The sequence below is a fragment of the Lontra canadensis genome, unplaced genomic scaffold, assembly GCF_010015895.1.
Source record: "Lontra canadensis isolate GAN:19392208 unplaced genomic scaffold, GSC_riverotter_1.0 scaffold1, whole genome shotgun sequence".
NCBI lineage: Eukaryota > Metazoa > Chordata > Mammalia > Carnivora > Mustelidae > Lontra > Lontra canadensis.
Window position 1 is genome coordinate 64,702,079 of NW_022630995.1, and position 22,823 is coordinate 64,724,901.

A 22,823-nucleotide genomic window follows, 5' to 3' on the forward strand; every position below is an offset into this window, starting at 1 on the left:
CCCAGGCTCTGCTGGAACAACCAGGAGGGGCTTTCTCCCCGGGGCGCAGAGAACCCCCTGGGAAGAGAGGAGCTGGCCAAGGACATCCTGAAGCCTCCTGCCCTTCCTGTCCCTAATCATCCCCCACAGGCTCTTCTGGAACCCCCAGAGCCTGGCTCTGTGGGTGGGGGTGCTGGTCACGCCTCCCTCCACTCATGGGACAGAGAAGTGACTTGGCCCTGGGGCACAGCCAGCTGGGTCAGCACCTGGCCCCCAGACCCGCCCTGTCCGGAAAGAGGGTTTTCTCGGTAGGATCCGCAGGGGTCTTGGAGGTCAGCTCCCCTGGGGCCTCAGGTGGGCCAAGGGAGACCTAGTCCCGTGGGGGCGCGGGCCTTGGGGGCGGGCCCTGGGCCGGAAGCGGGCTGCTCCGCTTGCTCCCTCCCGCCCGCATCCCTCAGCGCAGAGTGTGGGCCGCGCTGTAACCCGACTCCGCTTGCGCTCCTGGGGGGCGGGAGCCCAGCGGCCTTCGCCCCGCGGCCTGAGTGCCACATCACTGCGCTGCCGCACTCCCGCCGCCCACCATGCCGCCCCCGCCGCCGTCGCTGCTGCTGCCGCTGCTGCTGCTCCTCGCCGCGCTGGCCGCCGCCGCCCGGCCCGGGTGCCCGCTCGCCCGGGGTACCGCCGGTAACTTTCTCACCCCGCTCCGCGAACTTTCTCCTGCGGCCAGCGACCCCTGGCCTGAACACATCCCGCGCACGCCCATGACCTTGGGCGTCCTGGTGGGCTGGAAAGGGGCATCAGGCTCTCAGGATACAGGGAGGCTGGAACCCCAGGGCAGAGTGCAGCAGGCAGCTGGGACAGCAGAGGGGCTCAGTGCGCTGTCCAGGGGAGTCCTCCTTGGTACAGGACACAGCGGGTGGGGTGTCCTGCCGTGGGGTCCGAGGGAGCAGGTGCCAGCACTTTGCAGGGGACAGGCCATCCAAGGTCCCTGTTCCTTCCAGGAATGGGGCAGGCTATGGTCGGCAGCGAACTCTTAACTCCTTCCTGCCACCTTGGGCCAGTGATGTGGACAACACTATCTCTGGAAATGGGCTCGAGGGCCCCGGGAAGGGGCTCAGTCCTCTGGGAGGGTGCGTGGTCATCGGGGAGGGAGTGGGTGTGCCTGGAGGGCTCTGGGAAAGGGCTAAGGGGTGTGCCTGTCTGTGTGATCTCACCTGAGAGTGTGGGGTAGAGGCAGGGGACCTGGAGTCCTGGGCTCTGGCCCCCCCTGGAGCGGACTTCAGTTTCCCCTCGCGTTCAGAGTTGTCAGTGCATCTAGTCCCCTGTGCTCAGGGTCCTTATCAGCAGCAGACATCTTTGTCCCCGGAGGTGGGGGTCCCTTTGGGCACAGGGGTCTGGACATTTCTCAAAGGCCAGGGTTTGGGGATACCCGAGAACATGGTGGCACAGCCAAGTGCATGTGCCAGGAGAAAACTCCCCTCTCAAATGCACCGATGCCAGTCTTTCCTTTTTCTTCCCTTGCCGTCTGGGTTTTCACCGCCACCCCCTCCAGCCCTTGCCCTCACCCCTTACCTCCTCCCTATTGCTGCAGAAAGGCCCAGGCAGGGTGTGTGCGTGTGCATATGTGTGTGTGCGTGTGCATACGTGTGTGCCTATGTGTGCACAGGTGCACAGGCGGGATGTGGACTGAACTCTCACTGGGTCATGGATGGACCTTCCCCTGCAGGAAATGTCTAGAATCAGGCTTTTTCAGGGACCATGGTCCCCTCCTCCAGGAAATCCCCCCAACCTGTCCTTTTCCGAGGGAGAAAGGCAGCCCTCTCCCCTGGAGGCTGGCACAGACCACTCCTTCCTCACCTTGAGGCAAGGGTGGGGGGAGCTCGGGCTGAGGCCCCGAGGTGGCATTGGGGACTGTTTCCAGGAGAAATCCTTGCTCCAGTCCGGTCTTCCCTCCGGACAGAGGACCACGTGCGGTCCACAGAAGCCAAATGGCTTTTCCTGACAGCAGGCTGGCGCGGGCGGGGACTGGACAGTTGGTGTCCAGGCTGCTGTGTCTGAGACCACTATCCCTGTCCCTTTTGTACCTGTCCTAGAGCCTCAGGGCAAGCCTGGACCCTCCCCTCCACCCTTGTACCTTGCCTGATTTGAGGCCTCCACCTCGGGCCTATGGGCCGAGGCAAGGTTCATGCTCCAAGGGCCTGGGCGGGTCTGGGTTCAAATCCTGGGCTCTCTTCTCTGCTATGTTGCCTTGCGCAGATGGGCCACCCTCTCTGGCCTCATTCAGGTTTCTCATCTGTTAGAAGAGATGTTGGTTCCCTTGGCCGGGGACCAACAACCTAACCTGGGCTGAAGAGGGAGGGCGGGAGGGAGCCTGCCCTCCCAGGTCAGCTGGGCCCCTCGTTGAAGACATGCTGACACCTTGTGGTCACCTGGTGGAACGGGCGTGTGTGGGTTATCAAGGAGCCCCAGCCTTTGGATCAGGGTCTCTAAACCCAAGGATGCCAGCCCCGTGGTACTTTTACATTTTCCAGTGGTCACACTGGAGAGGGAATGAAGCACAGGGGAAATTCACCTGAAAAACCAGTTTTACGTAAGCCAGTCTCTTGTTTCAGTGCCCACTCGCCCGGGGGCCATATAAAAACTATGAACGAGATATTTTACGTTCTTTTTTTAGTACTAAGTCTGATGTTTGGTGAGGACGTCATCCATCCAGTAGGTGTCGGCAGGGACTGGCCGCCAGGAGTGCTCAGTGGGGCCCGTGGCCCCCTGTGGCCATAGCAGCAATGCCCCCCTCGACCTCACCCCAACCCTGGGCTCCCCAAAGGCGCATGCACTGGTGCTGGTTTCTTGTCAGGGTGGAATTGTGTTCCCCTACCAAGAGATGATGGAGTCCCCATACCTGTGGCTGTGTCTTTGCTGGGAAGTGGGGTTTTGCAGGTAAAGTAGGAGCACGAGGATGTCAACAACCGGCTGAGATTGGGCCTTAAATCCCATGACAGGTGTTCTTAGGAGAGGAACAGATTGGGACACAGACCCACCAGGAAGGACACGTGATGATGGGCATGCAGTCACAAGCCCAGGGTTGTCGGGGTCCCAGAGGCTGGGAGAGGCAGGGAGGACCCTCCTTCAGATCCCATGGAAGGGCCCAGCCAGCCAGCCCCTGATTTTAGGTTGCCGGCCTCCAGTGGTATGGGATGGTCACTGTCTATCTACCAGCTTGGGGGCTCTGTTATACTCCGGGCACATGGATGCAGGCGTGGGCAGAGGAGCTGGAGGTCCCCAGCCCAGCCGTCTGTCTGGGAGGTTTCGGGCTCCAGAGCAGACCCTCTGAGTCACGACATCTATCCCTGGGGTTGAGCAGTCAGCGTCGGACACAGACACCCGTGCACAGGACCCTGCATGGATATGATGCTTTGACCCATTGTCCTGTCATTAACTCAGTACCTTTAGCTGCAGAGACGAGCATTCTGTTCCAAGCAGGGTCCTGGGTTGCTTTCCTGGGATTCCCTTTTTCCCCTCACGTATTGGTTCAGCCTGACGCCCTTCTCATGCTGCAGGGGATGGTGGATGCGGGCCAGTGATCACATTAGACCCTAGAGACTTCGGAGTGTCGGGCGGCATGCCCAGAAACGCCCTCCCCTGCACGCTTAGGGGAGCAGGTGGCTTTTGCTGCTTGGGGTCCCTCGAGCTCGCCCTCTGCCACTGGCTCATCCCAACACGCGTCACCAGGGGTCCAAGGTGGGCGCGGGTGGGCACACAACAGCCCTCTGTTGGCATTAGAGTCTGCAGAACTTAGGAAAATTATTCAGGAAAATTATTTTAGGAAAATTACCCTCTTATCTATCACTTTTAGCCACATAGGACAGCCTGAAAACCTTGGCTTGTGGTCTCAGGGGTGTTAGAAAACAGTAACAGTAACGGAGCTGTGCTGGGCACTGACCGCGGGTCGTCCGGTGGACCTTCATGTTGTTTCCACATGCATAGAGTAAAGCCCGCATGCAACAAGGAAACAGAGGCCCTTGCCGTGTTGTTCAGAAGGGGAGGCAGAGCAGGTCCTTGGGCAGCAGGCTGGTCCCGCTGAGCCTTGGCACCCAGCCGAACAATTGCCTAGATCTCTCCCAGTTGCCAGTTTGGAGAGTGGAATCCAGGCGATGAGGGGGTGCCTTGTCCCCATCCGAGGAGGACGCTGGGAGCCAGTCTGCTGCAGGATCAGGGACTGTGGTTTCCTCGTCCGTGGGGGGCACACCATGTGCAGAGGGTCCTGCAGCGGGGAAGCTGCCTGGCCGGGCCCACAGGACCTGAGCCCACCCTCCAGCTGCTTCCGCTCTGGGGCTCATGTTTGTCCTCTCAGGAAAGTTCTCACAGCACCCAGATTTCATGGCGCGTTGCCAGACGGGGCTCCCACCCTTCCCAGACTCACGGATCAGGGCTGGGTTTTGTGTGAGGGGACAAGATTAGAACACAGGCTTTTCCCTCTGTTTCTGCCTTCTTCTGGGCTCCCCTCTGCACCCCCTTCCCCCTGTTTCCCACTCCTTCTGCCATTTAGCCTGCCCTGTCCTTCCTGGACTCTTGCCAGGCCAAGGCCCTCTCATGCTGATTTCCATCCGTCCTGATCTGCTTCCCACTCTTGGAGCTCCAAGAGCCCTCCGGACCTTCTAAGAGGGCAATTGGCGGGTGGCGCTGAGTCAGCCTGGGGTTACTTGCCTTCCCATCGTTCTCACTGTTGGGCCCATCTGCGTGGGCCTCGAGGCAGGCCATGGAAGCCCATGGTTGCAAGGAACACTGTCCGTGCTGGTCCTCCTCTCCCAGTTCAGGAGACCGTGGAACACAACTCTTGCAGAGTGTTCTGGAAGGGGGCGAGGAGCTGGTGTCCATTGACTCTTGGGGGTTTTGAATAACCTGGGGTCAGAGTTACTGGTGAGGGTAGAGCCAGGTGTGGTACAGGCTCCAGGAAAGGCTGGCTAAATACTTGGGAATTTTGCCAGAACTTGTTCAACTGCTAGAAGCTTGGAAGGGCCCCCACGGGGGTGTTTACTCCACGGTGATTGACAAACACGGCCGGGGAGGGGGTGCCACCCACACCGCGCTCTGGGTGTCTTTCCTTAGGCAAGTCACTGCACCTCCCAGGAGCCAGGCTCCCCCGCTGCAGAGCGGGGAGCAGGGCTCCATCAAACCTGGAGTGTTGGAGTGTAGCCCTGCCGGGGGCCCGCCCAAGGTAGTGTGCATTCTCGGGACGATGGGATGACCGGGGTCCGCACCCTTAACCGCATTGTCCTTTCTCTTCCCAGGTGACTGTCACGGGCCATGGGCTGCAGACAGTGGTATGATGCACGGACTTCTCTCTTGTTTGTTTTGGCAGCCCCTCCAGGCTGTTGAGTCCTTTAGAGACCCGAACCCCCAGGTCCCAAGGGGCTGATTAGTAACAAGGCCCAGTACTCAAATCCAAACTCCTTCTTAATCAGCTGGAAGGGAGACGAAAGAGGAGGGACTCTCTCTTTCTGCAGCCTGGGCTTCCCACCCTGGCTCTGCCCCCGGATCCCCCAGAAATGCTCCTTCCAAGCTTCCCTGCTCCCCTTGCCCCGTGGCTGGTTGGGGCATGATGTGGCCATAGGTTCATGACATGTCCGCTCTTTTTCCTGGGAGCTCCCTGGGTCTTGGGTCTGTGTGGGCCCCTGCCAGGCAAGCCCCTTTCCCTCTCTGGCCCCTAGCCCTCTGCTCTGTAACAGAAGGAAGGGAAAGCTGACCTCAGGGGATGGGCTTGAAGATCAGGTGGGCTCTGACAGCTCTGACGAGCTCAGAAGCAGATGCATTTCCTCAAGTCCCCTCCTGCCAGATTTGGGCATCCGGTGGGTTCTAAGTGGAGGGACCAGACTTCTTTGAAAGGCAGGGAATATTCTCTCAATGCAAAAGTCAATGACACATATAAAATGTTTTGAGCAGAGAAATCACCCCATCCCTTTAAACTTTGAGAAGTGGCAGCATCTTGTCACGTGTGCCGTGAGCTACCATGTGTGGGAGGTGCCCCTGAGGGCACGGGAAGGGGCAGCGCGGGGATGACTGTGCCCTCAGCTCCATGCTGGGCAGGCCAGTGGGGCCGGCAAGGGCCCTCGGCCACACAGGGTTGGAGAGAGAGGAGTTACAATCACAGCTGAAAATGCCTGGGGACAGTGAAATCCCCATACCCCAGACACCCACCTGTGAGATGCAGAGCTGGATCAGGCCGGGCTGAGCCTTGGGCATCCTGCGAACCAGCCCTGTTCTCAACACCCTGAGCCCAGCTAACCACTCCTCGATCCGCCACTTTCCTGGAGACAAAAGGCAGTCCAAGCCGGCTGCACCTTTGGGGGCTGGTTTGCCTCAGGGCTGTGAGTTTGGGAGGGTCTGCACCTGTTTCTGCCCAACCGAGAGTCTGCTGGCTTCTTCCACGTCCCTAATGTGGCAACAGCGAGGCTGGCTTTCCTGTACCCATCTTGCAGCTGTGGCCGCTGAGACCTAGAGCAGCCGGCCCTGGCTCAACCACCGGGCAACAGCGGAGCCTGCTTCATCTCAGGAGCCTTGCTGGGTCCCCCTTGGGCTGTGGCTTCCTCCCCAGGAGCCCTGGGGGTAGCCCTGTCCTTGTGGGCTCCAGCCCCATGGGACTCTGCTGGGGCAGGGCAGGCCCTCGATGCCCGTGCCTGATGGATGCCCGTGTGGGTCCCGGAGGCAGGGAGTGACACGATGACCCCACTGCCCCCAGCCACGTGCGTGGACATGCCGCTCAGGACCTGCAGCGACGTGGCCTACAACCAGACGGCCTTCCCCACGCTGCTGGAGCACCGGTCCCGGGAGGCGGTGGAGGCCAGCTCCGAGTACATCCTGCTGAGTGTCCTGCACCACCTCCTAGAGGGCCAGTGCAACCCGGACCTGCGGCTGCTGGGCTGTGCTGTGCTGGCCCCCCGCTGCGAGGGTGGCCGGGTGCGCAGGCCCTGCCGGCACGTGTGTGAGGGGCTGCGGGAGGCCTGCCAGCCGGCCTTCGACGCCATCGACATGGCCTGGCCCTACTTCCTGGACTGCAGCCGCTACTTTGCAAGCGTGGAGGAGGGCTGCTACGACCCCCTGGAGAAGCTGCGAGGTATGTGGGCCCCCCGAGGTCTGGGGGGAGGGTGCTTCCCTCAGGAGGCCTGCCAGGATTGCCTGCGGCCGGCCAGAGAGGTGGCCCAGAAGGTACAGGCAGGGAGTCGGCCTCCCCAGAGTGGGCTCAGGGAAGCTATGGGAGAGGCCCTGAGAGCCAGACTTGGGTGTCTCGGGAGGGGGAATGGGCAGTCCTGGGCAGTGGTGAGCCACTCATCTCAGCAGGCATGCAAGGAGGTTCTGGGGGGGCAGGGTATTCCAGGGCAGGTGGGAAGGACAGGTGTCCTGAGCCCAGCCCTCCGGGGACACAGCACAATCCCGAGCAGGCCTGGCTGGGAGAACGTTCCATGGCCGTGGAAATACTCTCTCCTGAGCCCATCCCAGCCAGTAGCCACCGGTCACTCGTGGCTGCTGGGTGCTTGGAATGGGTCCCAGGCTGCCCAGGATCTCACTTTTGGTTTTATTTGACTTGAAAGAATAGAAGCTGGAGTGGAAGGGGTCAGGCGTGGCTGGTGTGGGCCGCCCTGGACAGGGCAGGACTTCATGGTCCGCAGCATGGCCTGCTCTCACATCACCACGCTAATGGTCAGGTTCACAAGCTCTAGCGCTGGGTGCCACCCCCGAATGTGGGTTCTTACCCCAACTTCACAGAGGACAAAGTGGAGGCCCTGGGAATGCACTGGGAATGGCAGCAGGGGCATCAGTGTTCACTTGGTGGAGTCAGACCGCTGGTCAGTCTGTGCATTCATTGAGCGCCTGCTGTGTGCTTGGCTGCATGCTGGGTGCTGGGATGCTGATGATGGCAGGGGAGGACGGGGATGTACATCTGGGACCCATCTGCGCTGGCCCCCCGGTTCACTAGCTGTGTGGGGGGCGCAGGAGTGACCCCGGAGCAGGCTCTGGGCCGAGAAACTCTGCCGCCCACAGGCGTGTGTGCAGATGTGGGGGGCCCATGGGCCGTGTTCTGATAGGAACAGAATGGTTGAACCGAACAGTTCCGGTGGCTAATAGGAGCTGTGTGCATGCACAGAGGCTGAGACTTGGCTGTGGTTGCACTGGGAGAGGGCAGGGGTGCAGAGGAAGGGAACCAGACATCCCCATGGGGCTGAGCCTGACTGCCCAGGGAAAGCCCATAGAGGTGGCCTGAGAGAGATTATTTTGGGCAATTCTGCCACCAAATTGCTGGTTCTGTCTGCTTTCTTCTTCCCTCGAAACCCTTTTGAGCAGAAAGAAAACCACAGGGCCAGTGAGAGGCTTGGGGCAAAGGATTAACCCTTAACCAGCCTGTAGGAGCCACATCTTCAGTCCAGAGACAGGGAGAGGGGCGGGCACCTGGGCCTTAGCCAGAGGGATGGGGCCAGGCTGGGAAGACCAGGGCTCCTCTGAAGGAGACCTTTTAGAGTACAGGGTAAAGCTTCCCTCCCTCCTCTCCCCTCCCCTCCCTTTCCCTCATCTCCCTTCTCCTTCTCCACCTCCTACTCTCTCCCCTCTGTCCCCTGCCTCCACCTCCTTCCACTCTTCCCTCCTCTCCCTCCCCTTCCCCTCCCCTTCCCTTCTCCTTCCCCACCTCCCACTCTCTCCCCTCCCTCCTGCTCTCCCTCCCTCCACTTTCCCTCTCCTCCCTTGCCCTGCCTCTCCCTCCACTCTCCCTGCCTCCCTCCCCTCCCCACCCTGCCCTGCTCTGGCACCCTCACTGCTGGGTTAGTAATCAGTGATGACCCTTGCTGTCATCATAGTCATGGTTGGTGGACTCTACGGAGCCCTTCTGAGCCGAGGGTGCTGGACTGACAAGGCACTGAGGCCACGTCCACCAGGAAGCAGCGTAGACAGAGTCGACTAGGAACCTCCACCGGCACCAGGTTTAGAGCTAAGTGTCTGTGGAAAACAAAGCCTCTGGAGTCAGGGGGCCACCCGCCAGACGGTGGTCTCCCTGGGGTCGTGGTTTCTGTGGCTGTGTCTTCGCCTTTATTGTCTCCTGACTCTTATTTCATACGCTTTCCGCAGCCACTGTTTGTACTCCTCACCGTGGCGGCTTCAGGTGTCCTTACAGCTGTAGATAATAGGCAGCATAAAGGGGATTTTAACGGAAGACAGAAACAGGTTGACCCCCAAGCTTCCGAGTGTGGCAGGGGAGGGGGTGTGAGGGCGCGGGGGGATGGGTGACCAGGGTCCCAGGGGTTGTGGGGGAGCCAGGCGGGGAAGGGACAGCCACGCTGGGCAGTGAGGGAAACTGAGGGCAGCTGGTGGCTCCCCCCCAACACCCCCGTTCTTCCCCAGAAGGCCTGGACACGGAGGAGGCACCGCCCTCGGGCCTCCCGCCGACCTTCATCCACTTCACACACCACTCCTACGCACAGATGGTACGCGTGCTGCGGCGGACGGCGGCCCGCTGCGCCCACATCGCCAAGACCTACAGCATTGGCCGGAGCTTCAACGGCAAGGAGCTGCTGGTCATCGAGTTCTCGGCCCGGCCCGGCCAGCATGAGCTGAGTAAGCCACTGCCGCTGGCGAAAGCCCAGGGGAGATGTCTGCATTCGGGCCAGCTCCCAGGAAAGGGCTCTGGGGCGCGCAAGCCCAGGTCCAGCGCACGGCAGGGGTGGGGGACAGGGAGCAGGCAGGGTCTGTGCTCTGCTTGCTGCCCTGGGGCGCATGGCCACATCCCACAACGGGGAGATGGGAGCTGGGGGCTCCATCCGGGGGAGTGTCTCCCCCACAAGTCAGGGGAAGAGAAGCAAGGGGGTTCCTGGTGGCCGTGGGCATGTGGACCCTTGTCTGTCTCTGGGGAAATGTAACTGTGCTCTGTGCATTCTGTCCTTTTCGCAACCTCTCCCTGGCACGCTCGGACCCAGGCAAGTATGTGCACGCTTGGTCCTGGCCACTCCACATTGGTTCCTTGGAGCGTCTTGGTGAACGTAATCTCCCAGAATGATCTGAAGGAAGCATGTCGTCCTTTTCAAAAACCAAGTCCATTTCAACTCATCAGGCTCAATGGTCTTGTTTTGAGATGGGGCAGAGCGACATGGAAAATGCTAGATTTTATTGGTTTGGTGCCAACAAAGTGGGAGGTCAGACCCCCCTGCAACCCCCCCATTCACTGCCCTCCATTGTGGGGGTGCTGAACGGAGCTCACCAGGAAGCTGGATCTTGGAGCAGGGGCTGGGGCTCAGGGGGCTGGCTCGAGAATCCAAGCGATTCTAGCAAAGTCTCAGCCTCTGGCTGGGAGGTCTGTGTCCCAGGTAGTGAGCTGAAGACCACTGTGAACCCCTCCTTGGCACTGAGGGCATCAGGGCACAGGGGCCCAGTTCTGGCCTCTGCCAGGAGCCCTTCCTTGGCCCCGTCCTCAGCTGGTCTATCCCCATGACCGTAGGAGGCACAGGGGTCAATCCATAAGTAGTTCCCTTTGGACCCTTGGTTTTTTAATTGGAAAAAATATGCCATCTGAGGTTAAGTGGCTCTGGTACCTTTGCTGGGTTCACTACACTCAGCCTGATTTTCATCCTCATATCTGGGCAGCATGGATGTCATGAGCCCAAAGCTCATGACAGAGATCACCTGGCCCCACCCCAGCCTCCTTGTCCCACCCTGCCTCCTGCCCCTCCAGCTCGTGGGACACTCTTGGATGAAGATAGGATTCCTCCCATCTCAGACTGGTGTGCAGCTTTGGACTGTGGTGAGGGATGTCCCCTGTGAGAAGGTCAAAGGAAATGACCATTGTGGGAAGCCTCAGGGTCATTTGTACCCTCAGAAGGCAGGAGGGACACGAGTGTTTGCTCCCATGGCTACAGGTCCTTGGGCTGCGCACAGCCAGGGTCAGAGATGCCATTTTCCGGATGAGCCATGTGAGACTCAGAGAAGAGAGTTGACTTGCCTGAGGTCACACAGTAGTAAGGCTGCCAGACCCCTGGTCTACTCTTATTTTCTATCCACATTCCACTCACCCATCCATCCACTGAGCCATCCTTCCATCTAGATAACCAAACATCCATCTACCTATCCATCCATCACCCGTCCATCTTTCTATCTGTCCTTCCATCCATCCATCCTTCTATCCCTCCGTCCGTCCTTCCAACTTTTCACCCATCCATCCTTCTATCCAGATATCCAAACATCCATCCATCCATCCATCCATCTTTCTATTCCTCCATTCATCCTTCTATTCAAATATCTAAATATCCATCCATCCAATCATCCTTCCATCTTTCTGTCCATCCTTCTATCCAAATGTCCAAACATCCATCTACCTATCCATCTATCTGTCCTTCTATTCCTCCATCCATCCTTTCATTTTTCTATCCACCTTTTCATTCATCCTTCTATCCTTCCATCCATCTTTCCATTTTTCACCCATCCATCCTTCTATCCAAATACCCAAATATCCATCTACCCATCCATCCATCCTTCCATCTTTCTACCCATCCTTCCACCCATCTTTCTATCCCACTATCCATCCTTCCATCTCTCACCCATCCATCCTTCTGTTCAAACATCCAAACATCCATCCATCCGCCCATCCATCCATCCATCCTTCATCCATCCATCCTTCCACTCTTCTATTGAAATATGTAACCACCTACCCACCTATCCAACCCTCTATCCATCTTCCATCCTTTCACCTATTAATCCATCCGCCCATCTATCCTTCCTTCCTAGATTCCTTCCTTCCTTCCTTCCTTCCTTCCATTTGAGGCCTGTCTTCCCATCTAAGCACCATTGTACACCTTAATTTACTACACAAATATAGAAAGTGGCCATGAATAAAATTCACACCGAGCAATGATAACCTACATTGTTATTAATACCCTTGATGTGTTTTGCTAATAATTGTGGCTAAACTTAAGGAATGAGCTTAGTAAGTCGTGACTTTGATGAGATCTCATGAGTCACCGAGATGTTGGGGTCAAAACAAGAATGACTAGGTCCCAAAGCATCCAGCTTTATTGGGCCCTCAAGTCTCTGGGGACCCTAGGGTTTGAGACGACCGCTCAGGTCCCCATATCTCCCCCAAGTGGAGCCCGAGGTGAAGCTCATCGGCAACATCCATGGAAATGAGGTGGCGGGGCGGGAGATGCTCATCTACCTGGCCCAGTACCTGTGCACCGAATACCTGTTGGGCAGTGCCCGCATCCAGCGCCTGCTCAACACCACGCGCATTCACCTGCTACCCTCCATGAACCCCGACGGGTACGAGGTGGCAGCTGCTGAGGTGAGTGCCCTCTATGCCAGATCCCATGGGCTACTGCCTTAGACAGCCTCCCATCTGCTCCTTCACTAGCAGTGATCAGAGTCTGTGTGCACCTGCCGTTCTAGGTGACAGGCATTCAGCAGGCATCAGCATCGGCACGATCCTACTCAGGCTCAGGGGCAGACACCCATAACTCTGAGGTGTGGGAATGAGAGGATGTGCTCGAGAGAGAGATCTGATGGAAAGGCAGGGCAGGGGAGATCTCACAGTAGCTGGAGGCTCGGAAGCTCGCCCATGTGACTTGGAGCAGAGCCCCAGCAGGGGTGGGGAGCAAGCAGTATACGTAACTACTGGGGGGATTCAGGCCAGGGAACGGCCAGGGCAAGGCCCTGAGGCTGGAGGCTCAGTCAGGAGGCTGGATGGGAGGAGCCGGATGGATGGCAGAGGAGGTAAAGGACAGCTTGGCTGGACGTGCTCCCAAGTTCATGACACAAGGCAGCCCTGGCCTCCGACCCAGCCCGGCCCCGTGGCCTCCCTACAGAAACGGTTGGGGTGGGGTGTGCTGACCCCCAGGTGGGGGTGGCCTGTGCTTCCAGGGAGCTGGCTACAATGGGTGGACAAGCGGGAGGCAGAACGCGCAGAACTTGGATCTGAACCGCAACTTCCCTGACCTGACGTCCGAGTACTACCGGCTGGCTGAGTCCCGCAGCGTGCGCAGTGACCACATCCCCATCCCGCAGCACTACTGGTGGGGTAAGGTAGGAGCCGTCCCCGAGCCCGCCCCCTGCGCACCGTGCTGCATTCAAGGGGTCTCTCGTTATTCCGGGACCGCGGGCCTGGTCTCCCCAGGGCAGGGGAGTCTGAGCCTCTGAGTCTCTGCTTCCTGCCTGGGACATGGGGTGTTGGGGTTCAGAGAAGACGTATGGAAAACATCCTAGGCCTGGCGGGTACTCAGAGACAGCTTCCCGGGCCAACTGCCTAGAGGAAGTGATGGCCCCGGGGTGGTGGGGAAGTGAGTCTCAGGCAGGGGTGTGGGCCAGTGGGAGAGGCTGGTGGCATCTGAAGGGATTCTTGAGGGCTGGGTGGGGGCCGAGCCAGGGCCTTGTGGCAGGGAGGGTGGGCCCAGAGATGGCTGGAGGCAACCAGCAGGGATGTGTCTGGTCCTGACCATGGCCTTGCCCGTGCTGGGCAGGTGGCGCCCGAGACCAAAGCAATAATGAAATGGATGCGGACCACCCCGTTTGTGCTCTCAGCCAGCCTCCACGGGGGCGACCTTGTGGTGTCCTACCCCTTTGACTTCTCCAAGCACCCCCAGGAAGAAAAGATGTTTTCTCCTACACCCGATGAGAAGGTGAGAGGGGGCGGGCCTGCTGTGTGTGCAGGGGAGGCTACAGGGGGAGCGGGGCCCAGGCGGCCTAGGCGCTGGCCTGGCCTTTTCCCTTTTCGAGCTCAGTGAGACCCACGCAGTTACAGAAGCCGTAGGAGCCTTCCAGGCCCAGTTCTAAAGGTTCTTCCTCCAGGAAGCCTTCCAGGCATCTGGGAGCATCTCGTCCTTCCTAAGGCCACGCCCCACCTTCCATCTGTGTCCCCAGCTGGGAGCCCCTGGAGTGAGAACCTTAGCCCAGTGCCCTCCCTGCTAGCGCAGGGAGAGGGTGGGGTTCCAGGCGAGGCCGGCAGAGGGCAGTGCTGCAGCATGCATGGTGTCCGCCTGACCCTGGCCGCCTCAGAGCTTCTCCAGGGCCTTGCAAGTTTGCTGAGGGTCGGGGCAGGGCGGGGAGTGGGGGGCTGTGGGGACAAGTGCCCATTCCCCTCCCTCAGCCACGCAGGTCAGCTCAGCCTTCCCCCGCTCCCCGCACCCTGTGCTGCTGGTCTTCGTCAAGCAGGACCAGCCCTCGCACAGAGGGTCGTCGTCCAGGTCGGGAGGCAGAGCCAGAAGCGGGCTGGACAGGGATGGAGGGTTGCCAGGAGGCCAGGGACGGGAGGTGGTGTGTGTCTGTGTGCACACGCAGGTGTGCAGGGTGAAGACCCAGCCCAGCCCTGGCCTTCAGGAGGGCTGCCCTGGAGGAGAAGGTGATTTCCCACAGGCACCCAGCAGGGACCAGGAGGCAGAACAGGGACAGCAGGCAGAGGGCCCTGCCTCCAGGACAGCAGGGAAGGCAACTCCTGGGTCCCCCGGGCTGCTTGCTCCTGTGCCCCTTCCTCCTTGCACTGCTTCATCCCTTCCCTCCCTCCCCACCACACGCCCCTGCAGCTAGCATGGTCCATGCTCAGAGCCTAGCACGTGCCCCAGGCTGGGTGGTGTCCCCTGTGGGCCTGCCCCTGACCCCTATGCTGTCAGAGGGCAGGGCCGACAGTGGGACAAGGCCCGTGTCCCCTCAGCAGCAGGGAGCCCTTGGTGTCAGGCCCAGGGTCTGAATCCGGAGGCAGATGCGTGAAGATGTCCCAGCGGCGGGGTGGGGGCTGGGGGGAGTTCGCCTCAACGAGTCCCACCAGAGTCAGAAAACCCAGAGTCCTCCCCACCAGCCATCAATCATGGATCGATCACGCTCAGGCTCACAGCCAGCAGTGGTCTCTGTGGAAACCAGGGTCCCAGGAGGGGGCCTGCGGGGCAGGGGCGTGGGAGGAGGGGCTGGCCAGGGTGTCCCACGTCTCCTCCCCCAAACTCTCGTGGTGCCCTGTGGATGAGAGCCAGCACCTCTTGGTGGTATTTGGGCCATCTATTCCCCTTTACCTGTCCCTTCTGCCAAAATCTTTCTCCCAAGCTTGGCTCAAGCTCTGTCCTCCCCCTTAAACCCTCCCCAGCCCAGCCCACCGCCAGCTAGAGGGAGTGAGAGCGTCTGCGGGGTCCCAGGCAGCAGAGCTGGGCAGGCCAGTCCTCCCCGTGGCCTCTGGCTTGAGCTCCTGCAGAGAAAGCCCCCCCACCCCCGTGCCCCCTAGCTCATTTACAGCGGGCTGTCCTCCTGGCGTCCTTGTCTTACACCTGCCTGCCAGGTCGGGCCTGTTCCCAGCGGGGCCTGTGGCTTGTATGTCCCTGGGACCCCACCGGAGAGACCCTTGCTCTGGCCTGACCCCACCTGCCCAGCCTTCCCCTTTTTGCAGAGGGGTCCCCGGCCAGGACAGACTTCTCCCAGGGCCACGGGGCTCTGGCAGGCAGTCTGCTAGGCCCGTTATCCACATGACCCCAGCTTGGGAGCTGCCACCCTGAGCAGACCCCGTGTCCTGTGCTGGGACACAGGCATGGGGGGACCTGTGCCCCTGCCTGGTGTGGGGGTAGCATGGGGGGAGGACTGCGCTGGGGGCAGGGGCCGTGGATGCACTCAGATGCACCCCTCCACCCACCACAGTGGACGCTGCACATGTGCGGTGACAGGTGGGGGCTCCCACAGGCACAGGTTGTGCCCCAGGGAACATGGGGTGATGGTTATCATAGAGGAGTCAGTGGTGACGTCAGTGAAAATGAGGCCTGCCCCAGTCTCTTGCCTATCCCAAGGCCTGCCCTCTGCAGGAAGGGCCTGGGAAGTTGCAAAGCTGACCTCGGGGAGCCCTGCCTGCTTTCCTTCAGTGCACCCTCTTCCTGGGAGAAAGCCCACCCTCCCCAGCCAGGTGGGCAGGGGCTCCACAATGTGCCAGGTTCCCACCACAGGTGCCTTGAGCTCTGGCTCTTGTGCCTCCAGGCCTTTGCACGTGCTATGCCATCTGCGAGGACACCACTCCCCCTTCCTATCTGTGCTGCAGACCCCTCCTCAGCCCATTGGCCCCAGCACTGAGGGTGTCTTGCAGGGCGCCCCACCTTCTGGCCTTGGCCTCATGAGAAACCTGTCCCTTGGTCTCCCTTCCAGATGTTCAAGTTGCTGGCCAGGGCCTATGCTGATATGCACCCCATGATGATGGACAGGTCAGAGAACAGGTGTGGTGGCAACTTCCTGAAGAGAGGCAGCATCATCAATGGGGCAGACTGGTACAGCTTCACTGGAGGTGCGGGCAGAGTGGGGGCTGGACTGGGGTGGGGGTGGGGAGGGACTGGGCAGGAGGAGGGAGGAGAGAGTGGAGGGAGGGAGGCGGTGAGAAGGGAGGGGGAGGTTGGGAGGGGCTGAGGTGGGATGGGTAGGGGAGGGGTTTGGGAGAGTGTCGGGGAGGGGCTCAAAATGGGGAGGCTGCATCTCCTCTCCACAGCTCTTTCTGGGAGCTGGATTCTGAGAGTTCTGGAAGGTGGGGGAGGGGCATAGGTGCATCACAGCCCCATGAGGGCGTGGTCTGGCTTCAATTCTGCTGCTGTCTTGAGGTTCTAGGTGACAGGTGTGGCAGAGCTCTATGCCAGCCCCCATGCCCATTCTGCTGGGGACTTTGTGAGCTCTGACCTTGCGTGACCCTACTTGTGACCAATTTTTCCCGCCCCTTGGCGGTATAGGAGGGGTGCCGGAGGGAATGAAGGACTCCAGTGAAACCTGAATTTCAGAAAAATCATGAAGCATTTTTGGTACTGTAGAAGTATGTCCCAAATACTGCATGGGATATACTTGCACTAAAACTTTATTCACTGTTTTTCTGAAGTTTCACGTTAACCGGGTGTCCGGGTGGACATCACACAGAGCAAAGCGGGGTGCGTGGGACCCTGTGTGCCCTGAGAGCACCTGCTGGGCCAGGCTCCCACCTGCTCCTGTGCTCTGCCCCACCCCCCATCCTGGCATGACACTCAGTATTTGGGACATTTGGCAGATGAGGAAACCGGGCTTGGGCAAGACAAGGGCCTGTCAGCATCTGTGCCACAGGTGGCGGGGTTGTGGGCAGAGAGGAGAGCCCCTTCGGTTCCTGCACTGAAGCCAGCTCACACCCCTGCTTGGCCACCTTGCCCCTGCTGCCCTGAGATGGCCCCGGGTGGGCCTTTCCCAGGAGCACAGGGCACTTTCTCTCCGTCCTAGAGCCCAGGCGCCTGGGTCCCTGACTCTGAGTCTTGAGCATGACCCCACCATGTCCAGGGTCTGCAAGGGACCCAAGAGGTGGGTCTGAGCCTAGGAGAGTAGCCGGACTCGTGGACACAGGGGCACAGACCCAGGGAAAACACAGGGGCCAGTGGCCAAGGACAGGGTGACGGGGGGCCAGAGGCCAAGGACAGGAGGCCGCGTGGATTGGAGCCTGGATGAAGGTTAAGTTGGTTGCAGCTGCTGCAGACTTCTGAAGGGCAGGGGTGGCTTCTTCTCCCAACAGCAGATGGACAGAGGAGGCAGGAATGGGTGGATGGGTGGTCCAGAGCCTTTCTGTGCCGCTGGATTGGCTGGTTGTCCAGCCTTGCAAAGCCTGTGCTCTCCCCAGAAGTGGGGGCTGGGGACCTTTCTCCCGGGCTATTCTTGGGCCCGGCTAGGCACATGGACACTGTTGTCACCCAGGCCCAGGCCAGGAGCGGGCCAGGGGCTTAACTCTGCGGGCTCATTTCTTACCCACCGAGGGGCACACCGGATGGAGCATAAGCCTGAGCACTTGGGTGCCAGACCGCACTTGGGATTCAAAGAGCAACTCCAACACTGCCCCTTTCCCCCGTGAGATCTGGGTCAGAGCTGCCAGCGCCCTGGGCCTCAGTCTGTTCATCCGTAAAGTGGGGATAAGGGCAGCAGCCTCCCACGCACCCGGCCGGAAGTGGGGAGTGGCGAGCGCGTGGATGTCGAACATGGGCACGTGGGTGTCGAGAGCACAGGCGCGTGGGTGTCGAGCGCGTGCACGTGGATGTCGAGAGCGTGGGCATGCGAGTGTCGAGGGTGGGCGCCTGTGAGTGTCAAGGGCGGGCACATGGGTGTCGAGCGCAAGCATGTGGTTGTCCAGAGCGTGGGCATGTGGGTGTGGAGCGCGGGCACGTGGGTGTCGAGGGCGGGTTCATGGGTGTGGAGCGCGGGCGCATGGGTATGGGGGGCGTGGGTGTCAAGGGCAGGCGCGTGGGTGTCGACTGTGGGCACGTGGGTGTCGAGTGTAGGCGCATGGATGTCGAGAGCATGGGCTCACGCTCAGGTCGTCCCCTGCGCTGCAGGCATGTCCGACTTCAACTACCTGCACAGCAACTGCTTCGAGATCACGGTGGAGCTGGGCTGCATAAAGTTCCCCCCGGAGGAGGCCCTCTACACGCTCTGGCAGCACAACAAGGAGCCGCTCCTGAACTTCGTGGAGACAGTGAGCCAACCCCCACCCACCGGCTTCGCTCCGCCAGCCAGCGCAGCCTGGCCTGGGGCGAGACTGCAGGCACAACTGCCCCTCACTTGTTTATCCGCTAGCCTTCTGGCTGTCTGCTGGCCACCTCCTGTCAGCCAGCCCTGGGGGCACTTGGGACCTCCAGGGCCATGCATTGGGGCCCTAGGATAGTGAGGCTTTCACGGCCTAAAGGGATAGCACCGGACTGGGAGGAGGCAGGGACCAAGGCGGCCCAGGGATGGCACCTGACCCAGCCTCGGAGATCATAGGTGCTTCCTGGAGGAGGTGACACCCGGGCTGCATTGTGAAGAAGTAGGGGAACGAGGTAGTGAGAGAGCTCAGGCAGGGGGACGGCATGGGAGGGTCCCCAGGCCACAGCGAGGAGCATGGACATGGGAGTAAACTGTGCACTGGGTGACGGGGAGGCCTCAGGTGCTGTTCTGGGTGGCAGGGCCTGGAGCATGTCTGCCCCTCAGGTTCAGAGGCACTGGCTGCTGGGGGAGGGGTGGGGCAGGGAGAGGGAGGGCTAAATGCTGTATGGGGGGGGCCACGTTCATCCAGAAGTAGGCGGTGGTGCTGAGCAGATGCCAAGGGGAACGTGTCTAGAACAATCATCAGTGGATCCCGGAGGCGTTCCCCCAGCAGCTGGGCGACCGAGTCCTGTGCTCTCCCAGTCCTGCCTGCTGGCCTGGCTCACAGCTGAGGGGAGTGGTGGGGGGGGGGGGGCAGAAGGCAGTAACCCCCTGGGTCAGGCACACGGCGGGGTGGGGGGAGGGAGGGCAGAACCCAGTGTAGTTTTGCAGACGCCTCAGTGACTTTTCTTCTGAGCACTCTCAAGACTCAGGTGACTCACACATTGGCACCATGTCCCCAGGAGAAGCAGGCCCTGAGGGAGACACAGGGTTGCCCGAAGGGGACGGTGAGGGGATGTACATGCATAATACGGGACACTTGGCGCTCCTACCTATGGCATTCAGTCCTGACACCAGTCCTGGGTGTTTGAAGGGACTGCCCCATTTTGTGGGGTGAGGGACAGGTGCCTGGGAAGGACAGCGCTGGCCTGGGGCTCCTTGGTCACGTGTGGGCTCCCCAGCCTGGCTCTCAGCGGCCACAAGAAGACCAGAGGAGGAGACAGAGGGTCAGACAGCACAGGGCCTGCCCAGGGTTGCCCAGAAACTGTCCAGAGCTTGTACTCGTATCTGCCTGCCCTGAACCTCAGTCATGTCAATGAGTCCTTTCTAGAAAGATCAGGGACCTTCCTCTAGGCAAGAACCAAGCAGAGCCTTCCGGATCCACGGCTGCCGCTGTAGAAGAGAAAGCAAAGCCCAGATAAGAGCTGGACGTTTTTAGTGTTGTTCGAGTTTCTGTTTTATGGCTAAGCCCGAGACCTCTCTCGGCGTGGGGCAGGTCACCCTTCAGTAATGGGTCTGGGCCAGACCCCTTGCTCATTTCATTTTACGGCTGTCTGGTGGAAATTAGTTTTAAGGAGCCTTAAATGGGACTGGGATTGCTCTGTGGATATTGTATGTGAGGTCTTAGGGTATGAAGATTTAATAGTGAGCTCGGAAGGGTGGCAGGCCTGTCCTGCAGCCGGGCGTGGCCGGCCCCTGAGGACGATGCCCCAGGAAGGCCGTGCTGGGTCTTCTGATAAGGATCGAGGCTGTCATGGCCCATGGAGGCCTTCCTCACAGTGATGCTGACCAGGCCTCGGGTGGGTGTCTGCGTCTCCCTGGGGTGGGAGGGGAGACGAGGGGCGTGCACACCACGTCTCTGTCCCTGCCAGAGGGCTCCTGGTGCCTGGGTCGGCCAGAAGGTGACTCCTCAGCCCGAAGGCGACTCGCTTAGCCTACTCAAGCTGACATGAACTGACACCCTACTATGTGTCTGGTCTGTGCTCTAGGCTTGGGGGAGGAGGACAGATCGTAACATTACGGTGAGATCAGGGCTGGGAGTGTGGAAGCCCAGCACTGGGGACCCCGGAGGAAGGCTCTGATGTGACCGATCGTCAAGGAGAGCTTCCTGAAGAAGAGGAACGTGGGGGAGAGGAATTGGCTGGTTCCGAACAAAGGAGGGACAGGACGGGGGTGGGGGTTGGAGGCCTGGAGTGGCCCTGCAGGTGTGGGGGGCATCCTCCTGGGAGAGAAGGGAAGAGTCTCTCTGCCCTCCCACCCAGTCCCCTTGGCCTCATTTGACATGACCTGTGGGCCCTAGGTTGTTTGCAGTCCCATAGAGCAAGGGTGAGTTGGCTTGTTTATTGTCGACATTTTTAGGAGGAGTGTGAACAGGCCCAGACAGCTCTAAGGGGGACCTCCGTGGGGTGCAGCTTCCTCACCAGAAGGCCTCCACTTGAGCGTGTGGCATGGGGACCGGTCTGTACGGATGGTGGGCAGGTCCCGCATCCCGGCTCTGCCGCGGGCCTTCACGGGTGTTGATGCACATTCCCCAGCAACACCAGAGGCTCATTTTACAGATGGGGGGAGACAGTGCTGAGAGGCAGGGTAACTTGTCCAAGACCAAACAGTGGTTGGTGCCTTGGCTGGGACCGACACGAAGGCCTGTGTCCTCGTGGTGCCCGCACTCAGGAAGGAGTGTCCGCACCAACCCGCTCTGCATGTGAAAGGGGAGCTGAGATGAGCTCCAGGTTTCTCTGCTTAGCACCCCTGGCCCAGGAGAGCTGGTCAGCGGACCCTCGAGCAGAACTGCAGGGTCAGGCGTGAACCCAGAGCGGGGCTCTGAGGACAGATGGACAGGAGCTGGCTGGGCTGGGCCACCCGGTCCTCTGGAGAGCATACACCATACCCACGCCCTCCCTCTCCTCTTTTTCAGGTGCACCGTGGCATCAAAGGCGTGGTGATGGACAAATTCGGCAAGCCGGTCAACAATGCCCGGATTGTGGTCAAGGGCATCCGCCATGACATCACCACAGGTGAGCCCCTTTCCTGGGGCCTGAGCTGTGGTGGCTGGCTCCCTCCCTCAAGCTGTCCCTCGTCTCGGTGCCCCAAGAGGCCGCTCCATTCTGCCTTCATGGGCTTTGAGGGATGAATAGGAGTTTGGCTGAGGAAGCGGGTGGTAAGGGTGCTCCCGGCCAGGACAGAGGCAAGTGCAAATCTGGGGTCCACTTGCCCTCCAGGCTGATGCCCCTTGGACCCCCACGTCTTGGCACCCCAAGCCCGAATGGGAACCTCGGTCTGAGAATTGCTTCTGTTCTGTGTGTTCGCAGCCCCAGATGGTGACTACTGGAGACTGTTGCCTCCGGGGTCCCACATCGTCATAGCTCAGGCTCCCGGCTACTCCAAGGTCATCAAGAAGGTCACCATCCCTGCCCGGATGAAGAGGGCCGGCCGTGTGGACTTCATTCTCCAGCCTCTGGGCACCGGACCTAAGCAGCTCCTCCTCGGGCCACGGAGAAGTGGGTCTGGGCTCCGAGACCCTCCAGGAGGTGCCAGCCGGTATGGGGAGCCCGAGGAGCCTGGCCAGGAGCCCCTCGGGGGGCGGAGGCAGCCCTCCGTGGGCGGGAGCAAGCCATGGTGGTGGTCTTACTTTACGTCCCTGAGCGAGCACAAGCCTCGCTGGCTTCTCAAATACTAGATGCCCCCCCACTCCAGCCCAGAGGCTCCAGGCTCTTGACTTTGTCTTCCGAAGACACCCTGTAAAGCTGTTTTTGTTTTATTAAAGTCACTTTATTCACTGTCAGCCGTGGTGAGAGGCTTGGGGCGTGAGGCATGCTGGCCTCGTCCACCTGGATGGTCCCAGGGGCAGATGCCCCTGCTGTCCCACAGGCAGTCTGGAGTGGGGCTGGAGCCTGAGGCCTTGAAGCAGGAGAGGTCCTCTGCCTTACTGAGGGGGACACTGAGGCTCCTGGGGAGGTGGCCCACGGTGGGGGGTGCAGGACCAACCAAAAGCAGAGACTTTACGAGTATGTGGAGGTGGGATGCAAAGGAGGAAGGTCAGGAGAGCCTGGCTGTGAGGAGCGGAGGGTTGGGCAGCAGGTGACCTTAAGGGCAGGGGAGCTGTCGAGAGCTCTGGGACCATAGCATCACCCAAGGGTCACCCTTGGAGGCTCCCAGGCTTTGATGGGGTCCTAACTCCAGCAGGAAGCATCTCCCTTATCTCTTTTCTCATCCTTACGATGCCACCAACTCAGGTCCCGAGACCCACCGCCAGGCGCCCAGGACTGTTCCTGGTCCATCTCTCTATGGTCAGGCAGGTATGGGGTTGTAGGATCTCAAGGAGGCACACAGGGAGGCACACAGCCCTGGAGGCTGGACACCCAAGGTCAAGGTGTGGACGGGGATGGTTCTCTTGAGGCTGCGAAGGAAGGATCCTTGGCTCATAGACAGCCGGTTCTCCCTGCATCCTCGAGCCATCTTCTGTCTAT

The 22,823-nt window shown here is 60.2% G+C and overlaps 1 protein-coding gene across 1 annotated transcript; it reads left to right on the plus strand.

Moving 5' to 3' along the window:
* Positions 1 to 560: 560 nt before the first annotated feature.
* Positions 561 to 22,033, plus strand: CPZ (carboxypeptidase Z). Its single transcript, XM_032855788.1, has 11 exons — positions 561 to 663; positions 5,268 to 5,300; positions 6,716 to 7,090; positions 9,367 to 9,579; positions 12,096 to 12,292; positions 12,868 to 13,029; positions 13,464 to 13,622; positions 16,111 to 16,246; positions 18,288 to 18,427; positions 21,272 to 21,371; positions 21,666 to 22,033. Exons 1-11 carry the CDS (start codon positions 561 to 563, stop codon positions 22,031 to 22,033), a joined length of 1,986 nt encoding a protein of 661 aa, XP_032711679.1.
* The last annotated feature ends 790 nt before the right edge of the window (positions 22,034 to 22,823 follow it).